Here is a 12,686-nt window from a genome sequence, read left to right as displayed (position 1 = left end):
GAGCAAAGAACTTGAGGAAGAACATTTTGCGTTTGGAGCGATACCACCCACGTGGGTTGGGCTAAGTAGGAACTGGCTGTGTCTTTAGGAATCTGCTCTCTCTTTTTCTATCTCTCTCAAAACTTTTCTCTCTTCCCCCTCCTCTCTTCCCTCTCCCTTTCTCTTTACCTTTCTGTTTCCTTTTCTGTCTTTCTCATACCTTTTCTCTCTCCTTTTCTTTTTCTCTCTCTCCCCCCCTCCTCCCTTCCTTTTCTCAGCTCCCCCATCTTCTCTCTCTCTCTCTCTCTCCCTGTCTCTCTGTATTTTCATATACAGAAGGTACCATCTCCTAGATCCCAGGAGGTCGAGACATGGTGACCTCTTAGGGGCAGGATCCCAAGCCAGATATTGGGGTGCTGGGGCTCAAGGTGAGGGGCAAAGGAAGTTGGACTTGGACTTTGGTGGAGTTTACGCTATATAGGAACTTATCGAGGCTACAAGCCCAATTTCCCTCCACCCCCCAAACACCAAGTCAGGAAGGAAGGCATTCTAAGAACATGAGGAGAAGCCCCAGTGAGCTTGGGAGGAGAGCCTCGAAGGCAGTACCTTCTTATAGTCATATTCAGCGGATTCTTTCTGGAAGCGCTGGGACGGAATGCGCATGCGCGCCTCCCCGCTGCCAAACTAAGGCCCCGCCCCCAAAAGGGAGGTGTCCGCCTTCACCTCCCTGGAATGCTCGCCGGCGCCCGGAGTTAGACCCCGCCTCTGGAAGAGAAAACGCTCGCATTCCCGCCCTCCTCCGGATCCTTCCCCCGTCCCTGAACTAAACCCCACCCCATGCCGGGGAAAACAGACATTCCCCCGTACTCTGGAGGGCTCTCGAGCCTCGTCCAAAGGGAGGACGCTCCCGCCCTCCCCTCGGGGCGTGGTCCAGATGAGCCCCGCCCATCCCTGGTTTCGCCTCCTCGCGCACCGCCCCGGGGTCTTTTTTCCCCTTCTCCCGCCTCCTTCCCTTTTTTGTCGCTGTTGATTGGCTGACCTCTCCGTGACGTAATGGGATCAGAAATTTTTTTTCCCGGGGGCGCGCGCCTGTACCGGTCCGGCCCCGGGCGGGGAAAGGGGTCTAGAAACCCCGCTCTAAGGGGCCGGTGGCAGCGGGGGGCAATGCCGAAGCGATGCTGCCCCTTTGGGGATGCGAGCCCGCTGCAACTCAAGGTCAGGGTCGGCCCGAAAGAGCTGAGCCGAGGCGTCTTCGGAGAGCGCTATACGCGGGAGATCTTCGGTGAGGGCCGCGAGGCGGGGCGAGGGAGCCGTGGAGGAGGGGAGCCAGGGGGCGGGGCGCGAGTGGAGGGGTCCAGGGGGAGGGGCTCGGGAGGAGAGGAGAAGGATCTCCGGGTCTGCGAGGAGGGAGCCCTGTGAACACCCCGTAACTTCGGCGTGCCGCGGCCCCGGTACTGCTGCGGACTGCAATTGAGTGAATTCCCTGAGTGCGAGAGCCTGTGTCTTATCTAAACTTTGTGTCTCCTCCGGCAGTAATTTCATTATCACTAATAATTAATGCTATTAGTTAATAATAATATTAGTAAATTAATCATTAAAGTTAATAAGCCTTTATTAGGGTTAGGAACACAGTGTTAAGTGCCAGGGACACAAAGAAAACCCCTCCCCCTGCAAAAACAAACTAACCAAAAACACTTCACATTCTGATGGGCAGAGATCGCACGCAGAGAACCGGGCGCTGGTCAGGAGAGGGCTTAGCAATTACTCGGGGACGATGTGCCAGGCACTATGCTAGGTGATACAAAGCAAAAAAAAAAACTTGATTCCACTGCAGAAATGCAAAGCGTATGTGTTACTTTGGATACAAAGTAACTTCTGTGAGTATGCATGGAAGACTTTGGGGAGGAGGGAAAATATGGAGAGGCCTGTTATTGAAAGTGGTATGTGAGGTCTGTTTTGAAAGTTAGTACTTGACTGAGTGGGGGGAGGGGGAAGAGAATTGGATGTATTTTGGATTTATTAGGTTCCAGGTATCTGTGACATTGAATTGGAAATGTCTACTGGGCAGCTGGTGTTACAGAACTGGAGCTCAGGAGAAAGAAAAATAGGTGTTGGGAGTCATCTGCATGGGGATGATAGAAGGAGCTTGATGAGATCAGAAAAAAAAATCAATTAGAGAGAAAAGCCCCCAAGACAGAGCATTGGGGTACATCCATAGTTAGGGTGTAAGAACTAGATGGTCGAATACAAAATGAGAGATGGGATTGAAGAGGTTTGGGGGTAGAGAGAGGTTAAGAGTGCTGGGACCCTGAGAATGCCAAGGCAGAGTCCACTGGGATGAATTCACACACTCAAGCGTTTCAGTCAAGAGACTGTTATTGTCATGGCAATAGAAGCCATCGAAGTCCCTTTGAGGACCTTGCACCCTGATGGGGGTAAATCTAGAACTTGTGTAGAAAAGGGGCATGGGAAAGGAGTGCCAAGGAAACTAATTAGGTAATCTAAGGATCCAGATATCTTTGGGAGCTATGGACGGGAAAGTGTTGGGAGTATACCAGACATTGAGGGAGAAAAGACAGTTGTTTGTTTAGCTGCCAAAGGCATGGACCTTAGGGATCTGGTGCCAAAAAGAGAGTCATTGGGTCAGTATCTCTGTCTCTGTCCTGATAAGGGAATTGCAACAAGGGAAAATTTTCTCACAAGGGGGAGGGGGTGTGGATTACTCTCAGAGACATGGTTTTAGGACTTTGTGGGGTCCAGGTCCCACCACCTCATCAGGATCATCAAGCAAGAGGAGGAGGAGAAGATGGTTAGCAGTGTCATGAGAAGGATCAAGACTGAGGAAAGACAGATTTAGAGGGTTAAGAGATCATTGGTATTGTGGGAAGGAACTTCATTGCAGTGATGAGATCAGAAACCAGATTACTAAGGGTTGAGAAAGTGAACAAGAGGGAAGGAAATAGAGACAGTGAGTATAAACAACTTTTTCTAGGAGTTTGACTGTGAGAGGGAGAAGAGAGAATTTGATAGTTTGAGGGATAATCAGGTGACTTTTTTTAAAGATGGGAGAGTCTTTGCTGGACACTACCAAGTAGGAAGAGATTGAAAAGTGAAGAGGGGTTGATTGTGGGGGCGTTCTCCTGGAAGAGACTGGAGGATACAAATAGAAGGGATGGCTAGCTGCCTCTTTATCAGAGAGATTAAAATGTATCAATGTCTTTTTTGGGTCTGAACAGAATTAGGATTCTGGCTGTTTGACCTTGAAGAGGTTCCTTCTTTCTTCTGGGGCTATTTCCTCATCTCTAAAAAGGGAGGAGGGGGCGGGAGGTGATTGGACCAGATAATTGCTGAGAAGGCAAAACCAAGTGTAAATATTGTATCCTTCCAAGTATATATGAGAAAGTTCTCTGCACATAATATAACCATGTGATAAATGTTTGTTGTGTTGATTGTACTTCAACAGTTTGATTGAGAGCAGTGTACAAGGCCCACCTCTGCTGCCTCCTGCCCACTAGGCCCAGAGTCAAGTACTAACTTTATTTTCTGGGTAACTTCTGGATGAGCCTCATCCCTTGTGATCCTGAGCACAGGCCAGCTGGCACCATTTATGAGGTTAGCCTGGTGTCTGGGGATCCAGTTGCCAGGCGTTTATTGACCCAGACGCTGAGCCTCTGATCTCTGCCATCCCTAGATCATATCACCATCTATATCCATGCCTCACCCCCTCAACATGGATGTTCCCTCTTTTTTCTGTATATTCTCTTGGTGCGTTCATCAGCTCTCATGAAATTAATTGGAATTTTTATGCCACTGACTCCCAGTTCTAAATATCTAGTCCTCATCTCTCTCCTGAACTCTAGGCTTACATTATTTCATCCCCAGCAGGCTATAGGAACCCCACTTGAGTGTACTATAGGCATCTTAAACTTAATATAACCAGAACAGGACTCATCTGTCTCTCATCCCCAGCGTCCCCCAGCCCTTCCACCTTCTAAATTTCCCTCTTACTGTCAGAGTTGCCCCCATCTTCCTAGTCACTCAGGCTGGAAACCGATGTCATCCTCAGTTCTTCCCCCTCACTCATCCATTCTATTGCTTAATCTTTTTGTTTCTGCCTTGACAGCATCCCTAGTGTTCTCTCCACTCACATAGCTGCTAGTGGCCACATAGTTCGTGGCCACATCACCCATTCCCTTGGACTATCACAGTAACCTACTAATGGTCTCTTTGAGCAGCCAAAGTGATCTTCCTAAAGCATAAGACTGATCATATAGCTGCTTCCATCCTGCCCCACTCTACAAATCTTTTCTTCTTATTAATTAAACTCCAGTGATTCCTGGTTCCCTCCAGGATTAAATACAGAGTCCTTTGGTATTTAAAGTCCTTACAAAAACCAAACCACTTCCTTCCTTTTCAGCCACCTTCTAATAGTGGAAGGCAAGTTAAATGGGCTGGGGGCATCAGTAACCAGATACAGGCCTGATGGAGAAATCCAGAGGAGCGGAGACCAGTAGGAAATGCAGTTAGGACTGACCCGGACAGCCATACCTAAGTGGAAATTCTGGGAGGTAGCTCTCAGCTCCCTACCCTCTAGTCAGAAGGAGGGAGGGGGCCGGGAGGCAGAAGGGACTGACTGGGTGTAAGTTCCAGGCCAAAAGTGATCGTGTAGTATGAAGAGGTCCCTGGGGCAGATGAAGTCCAGAGAGGAGCGAGGTGCAGGTCCCACCCCTGTGCCTTTGCCAGGCTGCTCCCCTTATCTGGAACGCGCTGTCTTCTCCTTCACCCCCTAGAATCGGTGCTGTTCTTTAAAACCGAGACCAAAAGCTACCTTCTGCAGGAGGCCTCTCCTCATTCCCCTAAGCTACTAGACATTCTCACTAATGTTATTTTCCCTTTTAAGTATTTATTTACATATTGTCTCCCTCCATTAGAATGTAGGGCTTCTTGAAGTCAGGGACTGTTTTTTAATTTTTCTTTGTATCCCCAGGCCTTAGCAGTGTCAGGCACATAGTAGGTGCCAGACTTAAAATTCAAGTTTGTAACTCTAGAGCAGGGGTCCTTAACCTGGAGTTCATGAACATATATGTGTGTGTGCGTGTGTGTATATTTATGTACATATATTGTATATGTATGTGTATGTATGTATAGATAGATAACTTTGTCAACATAATTTCTTCCCTTTGTAATCCAATGTATTTTATCTTATTCATTTAGAAACATTCTAAAATGGTGTCCATGGGCCTCACCAGATTGCCAAAAGGGTCCATGGGACAAAAAAATGTTAAGAACTCCCCCTCTAGAGTTATCTTCAGCTCATCATCTCTCTCACTTTTCTTTTTCCCAGTATCTAATTAGCTGGCTAAGTCTTATTGATTTACCTTCACTACATCACTCTCATATGATCCTTTCTCTCCACATATACCCTAGTTAAGGCCCTCAGCACCCCTTACTTGTACTATTACAATAGCTTTCTAATTGATCTCCCAGTCTTCAGTATCTCTGATCTCCAAACCACCCTCCACACAACTGCCAAATTAATATTCTAAAGCAGTGGTGTCAAAACGTACAGTGACAGCCAATAACACTCCCAAGTTTGGCCTGTCTCACATTAACATGTAAAATAAATAAAATACAATAAAACAGAGATAATATTAACATGTAGTTTTCTAAGTCAATATGTGACCTGCAGGGCTCTTGTGTATGTTTTTGTGCCCATTTCTATTTGACTTTGACATCACTGCCCTGTAGCATAGCTCTGAATATGTTACTCCTATGCTCAAAAAGCTTCAATAGCTCCTTCTTCCTTCTGGGATAAATTACAAACACCTCTGTTTGACATTTAAAGCCCTTCACATTCTAGCCCCAACTTCTCTTCCTAGACTGATTTTTCTAGACTGATTTTCACATTATCCTCCCTCCCTCCACACTCCATGTTCCAACTAAATTCACCTGCTTGCAACGTTCCTTATATGACATTCCATCTCTGATCACACAGGCTGTCTGTTCCTCATGCCTAGAATACTCCGTCTCCCCAGCCTCTACTATTGGAATCCCCATGTTCCTTCAGGTCTCACGTCAGATGCCACCTTCTACAAGAGGCTTTATGCAGTTCACCCTGTTACGTTCTTCCACTTTACCAGCCCCCCACAACCATCATACTATTCTGTACACATATCATTTCTGTTTTCCATTGTCAATGTGCATATTCAGCCAGGTTCTCAGTCACATTTTTTGTTGTCGATCATCTACTGCTCCTAAACTGAAATCAAATTATATAGTATTGGGTGCTTCCTATGTGCCTATAGCTGTTATGAGGAATACCGAGGGGGAACCAAACATTTTTGTTGGGGAGCTAAGATTAATACATGTGTTTACATGTAGGTGCTGAATTATCTGTTTCAGACTCAGTGCTATAAAGAGAGGTCAGTTGTGAACTATTGTTTGTGAAAGCTTTGTGAAGAAAAATTTCCTTTTCCCTTTGCTTTTAAGATCTTGCTTTTCTGTCTTTCTTATTCTAACTTCACTGGCTCATGTTCCTACTAACCTTTAATCATAGTTTTTCTCCATCGATTAGAATGGTTAGACTGCTCTTAGCTTCTGCATTCTTGTGAAATTCATTATCTAGGCTTGCTTTAAGGAGCTCATCTACTAAGTTTTGTTAGGCTTGTTGTGGGGGGAGACAGAGGGCACATAATGGTCTTGTGGGATGAATGTTTTCTGGTGCTGTTTCCTAACCTGGAATTCATTTCTTCTTCACCTTCAACTACTTCTGGCTTCCTTTAGATCTCAGCTCAATGGTCATCTTTTCCCTGAGGCCTTTCCCAATTTCCCGAACTGTTAGTGCCCCCTCCAGGTTATCTATTTGTATATTTTGCATATTTACACACATGTGCATGTCTTGTAGTTGTGCCCAATAAATGTAAGCCTTCTTGAAGCAGAGACTGTTTCCTTCTTGTCTTTTATCCCTAGGGCCTAGAGGAGTAGATGCTTAATAAATACTTGTGGATTGATAAGACTTTCAAAGTAGCTCTCAGGTCTTAACTTCTGTCTCCTATGATCCTGACAACAGGGTCTAAAACTTTTTTGTGTGTTTCTGCCCTCCAAAAATAACGAAGTTAGTTTAGGGAAGAAGAGAGAAAATGAGAGTCTTTGGGATATCACAAGGTGCCTTCTCCACTTCTGTTATTGAATTAGGATTCTTGTTTTCTTTATCTATCTAAGAGTGACAAGGCTGTGTTCAAGAGCCACATCTTCTATGAAGCCTCTACAGATCCCCCAAGTGTGAAGAATTCTCTCCTTCCTCAAATGACCTTTTATTTACTTATTCCCCTGATAAATTTCTTGAGGTCAGAAACTTGTTTCATTTTTGTGTCACTTACCTTTTTTTTTCTTTTAACATACTATTCCCCTCACTGCTTTTCCAGAGAAGACAAAGCAGCTCTTGTTCCGGGGAGCCCAAGCCTACATGGATCACATGTGGGATGAGAGTTGTGCTATGGACCACCTTCCAGAGCCAGCAAAGCACAGTCATGAAGCCCCAAGGGCAATGTGTACTCTGAGTGGGCAGATGCTGATTGGGCAGGATGGAAAACTGCTTCGGAGGTGTGCACAGGCTACAGATGATACAGGTACTTAAACTAAGCAACTGATGGCAGAAGCATCCTCGATTCACGTTATAGCATAGATCTTTAGTCAGGGGGCCTTCTCTTCATGAAATTCATGACTTTATCCTCAGATACTTAAGCTTCATGAAGATTTTCTTGGTTTGAGTTTAAAAAAAAAAGATGGCTTTGTTTTACAAATTGGGCCAATATGAGAGAGCTGTCTTGTTCTTTCAGGAAGACAAAAAGCTTTGACTCCAGTTACATTTAAATTTGAAACTAGGTTAAACCACTTTTAACTGATAATGGTAAACTAAAAATTAAGTGTGAGTCTTTCTCCAGCCAGTCAAACTCTTAAAGCATCCCTGATGAACATAGTTTATTCTGTTAACACTCCAGTCCATATTTGAGGCACTCTCTCATATAATAACAAAGGAGCAAAGAAATCATCTTGGGAATTGAAAAAATTGGTGTGGAATAGTAAGGAACTCGGAGCTTCATGGAACTGTGGGTTCCAGCATAAACTCAGTAAGTGAGAGCAAAAGAATCCCCACCAAGGCAAAGTATACAACTTTAATATGAATTGAAAAAACTACTTTTTATTCTCTGGGTGCCCAGTTACCTGAAGAAGTAGAGGAAAGCAAGTGGAGACCTAACAATGGGGTCAGTTTGAACATGACAAAAGGCTTCCAGTACTTCTATGTGGCCAAATCAGTGAACCACAGGCACTTGATTTCCCCAACAGACTCATCAGAGGCAATGTCCAAAGCCTGCTCTTCCTGTGTAAGAACTGTCCATGGGAAAGAGACCTGTAGCCAGTGTGACCGCTTCCTGTGTCAGAGCTGCATCAAAATCTGCTATGGCTGCAACGCCGTGGTCTGCTCACTGTGTGCTGTTGTTAAGTAAGTGGCCCAAAAGGTCATGTTGGAGAAGAAAGCTGGAGATGTCATGGAATCATTATGGTGGGCTGTGGGTGCTTTCTTGTATTTACTGGGGTGGAAAGCATGGTCAGCAAAGTGGACACAATCCCTTTTCTGCCAAATTGTTCTTTCCAGCAGTTGCTGAGTTCATAAGTCCCAGAACTAAAGCTAGAGGTGACCTTAGAGGTCATCCAGTTTGATCCCCTCCTCTTACAGATGAGAGAGGACCAGAGACATAGAGTGACTTGCCAGAGACCACACAGGTGGGAAATAAAGAGTTGAATTCATACCTAAATCCTCTACCTTCAAATCTCATGCCAGTTTAAAAATATTAACTATTACAAGATTGTAGAATGTCAGAGCTAGAAGGAACTTCCGAAATCATCTAATTCAAGGGTACTTAACCTTTTTTTCATCCTAGACCCCTTTGGCTATTTAGTGAGGTCTATAGGTTGCTTCTCAAAAGAATGTTTTTAAATGCATAAAATAATATATATCGGATTACTAATGAAAGTAATTCCCCAAGTTCATCGATCCCCTGGAATCCATGTACATCTGTACATGGATGTATGTCTGTCCTTTGGGCTTCAGAACCCCAGGCCAGGTCCAGGACCTTCATTTTACAGATGAGAACAGTCATCCCTAGAAAGGGAGCATGACTTGCCCAAGATGTCACAGCAGTTCAGTGGCAAAGCCCAAGACTACAATACAGGTTGCCTGAACTCCAGACCTGGTCTCTTTCCACTGTATCATCACTTCTCCTCCTGGCAATAGGCTCATCTAATGGATTTTCTTGTCTTCTTTTTCTCCATGGTGTTCTGCCCAGTTCCAGTGATATTGGTGAAAGTGCACTCTGCAGTGGCTGCTCCATGTTTGAAACCTGATGTTCAATTGAGAAGAACTGCCTCTTCTGTCTGGGAGGCCTGTACACCTTGGCCATCTCCATCTGCACAACTAACACTTGTGTGTAGATGGAAGACTACAGATTTCTAGGATTTTGTGGCTTGTATGTTTTATATTTTGTACTCTAAATAGAATAAGTAACAGAACTGAATAAAACCTTTTTATATTTGAATGACTGGGTACCTTTTTGTTTGAAGGGTGTGAAATCCAAGACCCTTCCAAGGTCATTGTTATGCAGGATATTGGCAAGAATATCCTGGGTCTTGAAAGTAATTCATTGAAAGTTTGTTATTTAGTAATGTCTAAAATGTAAAAATTTTTTTAACCTAAATCATTTAAATAGTTTATTTAGAAGTGATCGTATTTATGGGTTCCTTCTAGAACACTAATTTTTACTTTTCCTGTCGAAGAGCAAGTCATCAAGTGCTTTTTAAGTGCCTACTATGTGCTTGGTACTGAAATGTGCTAAGTTCTGGGGATACAGTGAAGTGTCTCAAGGCATTCACAGTCTGATGGGGAAGACAGCATGCAAACAACTAAGTACAGACAAGATTGAGACAGGATAAATTGAAGATAATCTTAGAGGGAAGGCGCTAGAATTAAAGGGGACTGGGAAAGCTTCTTGTGAAAGGTAGCATTTTGGCTTAAAGGAAGCAAGGGAGGCCAGGATGGTGGAGGTAAGAAGGGAGAGGATTCCAGGCCTAGGGGATGGCCAGTGAAAAGGCAGATTCCAGAGTTGCAGTGTTGTGTGAGGAACAGCAAGAAGCCGGAGTGATTGAATTGTAGGATTGTGAGAAGGAAGTATGGTAGAAGAACAGAAAGGTGAGAAGGGGCCAGATTATCAACAGCTTTAAAACCAAACAGACTTTTATATGTGATCCTGTAAGTAATAATGGAGTCACTGGAGTTTATTAAATAGCAGAATGGGGAGTGCTCTGGTCAAATATACTTTTTTGGAAGATCTTTTGATAGTTGAATGGAAGAAGGACTAGAGGAGAGATAGGGATGAACCAGCAGGCTCTTACAACATTGTCTGTGTGTGAGGTGATGAGGGCCTGCACCAGAATGGAGATGATGAGAGTCTGTGTAGCTGCAGACTGAGGGAAATGTCAGCCCTCAGATGAGGGAGGATATTTTCCTGTGCTGTAAATGTTGAACCATATGATAATGTCACATTTTAGGTAGATGACTCTGAAGATACCTTATAACCATTACCTCACAATCCTAGGAATCTCCTGGATAGCTTCCCTGACCTCTGATATTTCCCTGTTTGAAAATAAGTATACAAATTTTTAGTGATATACTTTTTTACATCACCAAATTTTCCCCAATATCTCTACCATTCCTTTCCCAGAGAGCCATTCCATATAATAATTTTTTAATGACAAAAAAAAAATCACCAAAACTTATCAGTATATTATAAAAGTCTGAAAACAGATACAAGGCAAACACTAGTGGATCTCCCACTTCTGCAAAAGGATGGGGTTAGAGGTGTGTCTTCTCATATCTTTTTGAAGCCATGTTTGTCCTCTGTGATTTTGCAATATTCACTTTCGGTTGTGTGTGTGTGTGTTCCTTTGTATTTACATTGTTGCAATCGTGTCTTATTTTCTTTACTCTGTTTACTTACTTCCTCATAAGTGCACACAGATCTTTCTGTGTTTCTCTTCATTCGTTATATTTGTTATTTCTTATAGCCCACGTTCATGTCACATTCATCTACCACAGTTTGCTTAGACATTCTCCAATTGATGGGCAACTACTTTGTTTCCAATTCTTTGCTATTACAAAAAAGTGCTAATATAAACTAAAAAAGCAGCGGTAGCAATCATGATCTCAGATAAACCAAAAGCAAAAAATAGATCTAATTAAAAGACATAGGGAAGGAAACTACATCATGGTCAAGTAATATCAATGTTAAATATACATGTGCCAAATAGTATAACATCTAAATTATTAAAGGAGAGGTTAAATGAATTATAGGAGGAAATGGACAATAAAACTCTACTAGTGGAGGATCTCAATTTTTCCCTCTCAAACCTAGATAAATCTAGCCAAAAAATAAACAAGAAAGAAGGAGATGAATAGAATTCTAGAAATATCAAGGGAATTGATTGGGGGGAAAAATGTAAAGGAAGGTAGCCTAGCCATACCAGATCTCAAACTGTGCTCCAGAGTGATAATAATTGAAATCATCTGAGACTGGATAAGAAACAGTGTTGGATCAGTGAAATAGATTAGGAACAAAATGCATTATAGTAAATGACCATAATAATCTAGTGTTGGGTAAATTCAAATATGCAGACTTTTGGGACAAGAACTCACTATCTGACAAAAATTTGCTGGAAAAACTAGAAAGCAGTTTGGCAGAAACTAGGTATAGACCAATATCTCACACCATATTTCAAGATAAGGTCAAAAAAGGTACATAATTTAGACTTAAAGTATGATACCATAAACAAATTAGGAAAGTATGGAATGTTCATTTGTCAGATCTATAGATAAGGAAGAATTTAGGAGCAAACAAGATATAGAGGGCATTCCAAAATGTAAAATGGATACTTTTGATTATATAAAATTTAAAAGTTTTTGCGCAAAACCAATGTAACCAAAATTAGAAGGAAAGCAGAAAACTGTGGGGGGGGGCAGGAATTTACAGAAAATATCTCTGGTAAGGCCTAATCTCTCAAATATACAGAGAACTGAGTCAAATTTATAAGAACACAAGTCATTCCTCAGTTGATAAATGGTCAGAGGATGTGAACAGGAAGTTTTCAGATGAAGAAATCAAAGCTATCTGTAGTTATATAAAAATGCTCTAGATCACTATTGATTAGAAAAATGCAAATTAAAACAATTCTGAGATACCATCTCATACCTATCAGATTGGATAATATGACAGAAAAGGAAAATGATAAATGTTGGAGGGGATATGGGAAAACTGGGATACTAATGCACTATTGTGTACTAATTATGAACTAATCCAGCCATTCTGGAGAGCAATTTGGAACTGTGCCCCAAGGGCTATAAAACTCTGCATACCCTTTGATCCAGCAATACCACTACTAGATCTGTATCCTAAAGAGATCCCAAAAAAGAAAAGAATCTAATTTTACAAAACTATTTATAGTAGGTTTTTAATTTGTCTAAAAATTGGAAATTGAGGGGATGCCCCTCCACTGAGAAATGGCTGAACAAGCTGTGGTATATGGTTGTAACGGAATATCATTGTGCTATAAGAAATGATAAGCAGAATAACTTCAGAAAAACCTGGAAAGATTTA

General features: G+C 42.7%; 1 protein-coding gene across 1 annotated transcript; it reads left to right on the top strand.

Annotated features, from left to right (window-relative positions):
- The first annotated feature begins 683 nt into the window (after window positions 1-683).
- On the top strand, window positions 684-9,575 carry SIVA1 (SIVA1 apoptosis inducing factor). The gene is made up of 4 exons (XM_072630060.1): window positions 684-1,261; window positions 7,404-7,607; window positions 8,326-8,482; window positions 9,327-9,575. The coding sequence occupies exons 1-4, from the start codon at window positions 1,033-1,035 to the stop codon at window positions 9,382-9,384; spliced, it is 648 nt and encodes a 215-aa protein (XP_072486161.1). The 5' UTR covers window positions 684-1,032; the 3' UTR covers window positions 9,385-9,575.
- The last annotated feature ends 3,111 nt before the right edge of the window (window positions 9,576-12,686 follow it).

This window comes from Notamacropus eugenii, chromosome 1 (genome assembly GCF_028372415.1).
Source record: "Notamacropus eugenii isolate mMacEug1 chromosome 1, mMacEug1.pri_v2, whole genome shotgun sequence".
Lineage (NCBI taxonomy): Eukaryota > Metazoa > Chordata > Mammalia > Diprotodontia > Macropodidae > Notamacropus > Notamacropus eugenii.
Note: the sequence above shows the minus strand (reverse complement) of the source record. Positions and strands in the feature narration are given on the sequence as shown.

Excerpts from the sequence above, each read along its gene's own strand:
- SIVA1 (XM_072630060.1), top strand. The coding sequence starts at position 1,033 with ATGGGATCAGAAATTTTTTTTCCCGGGGGCGCGCGCCTGTACCGGTCC. Across the intron at positions 7,608-8,325 it reads ACAGGCTACAGATGATACAG|ACTCATCAGAGGCAATGTCC; the intron begins GTACTTAAACTA and ends TTTCCCCAACAG. Across the intron at positions 8,483-9,326 it reads TCACTGTGTGCTGTTGTTAA|TTCCAGTGATATTGGTGAAA; the intron begins GTAAGTGGCCCA and ends TGTTCTGCCCAG.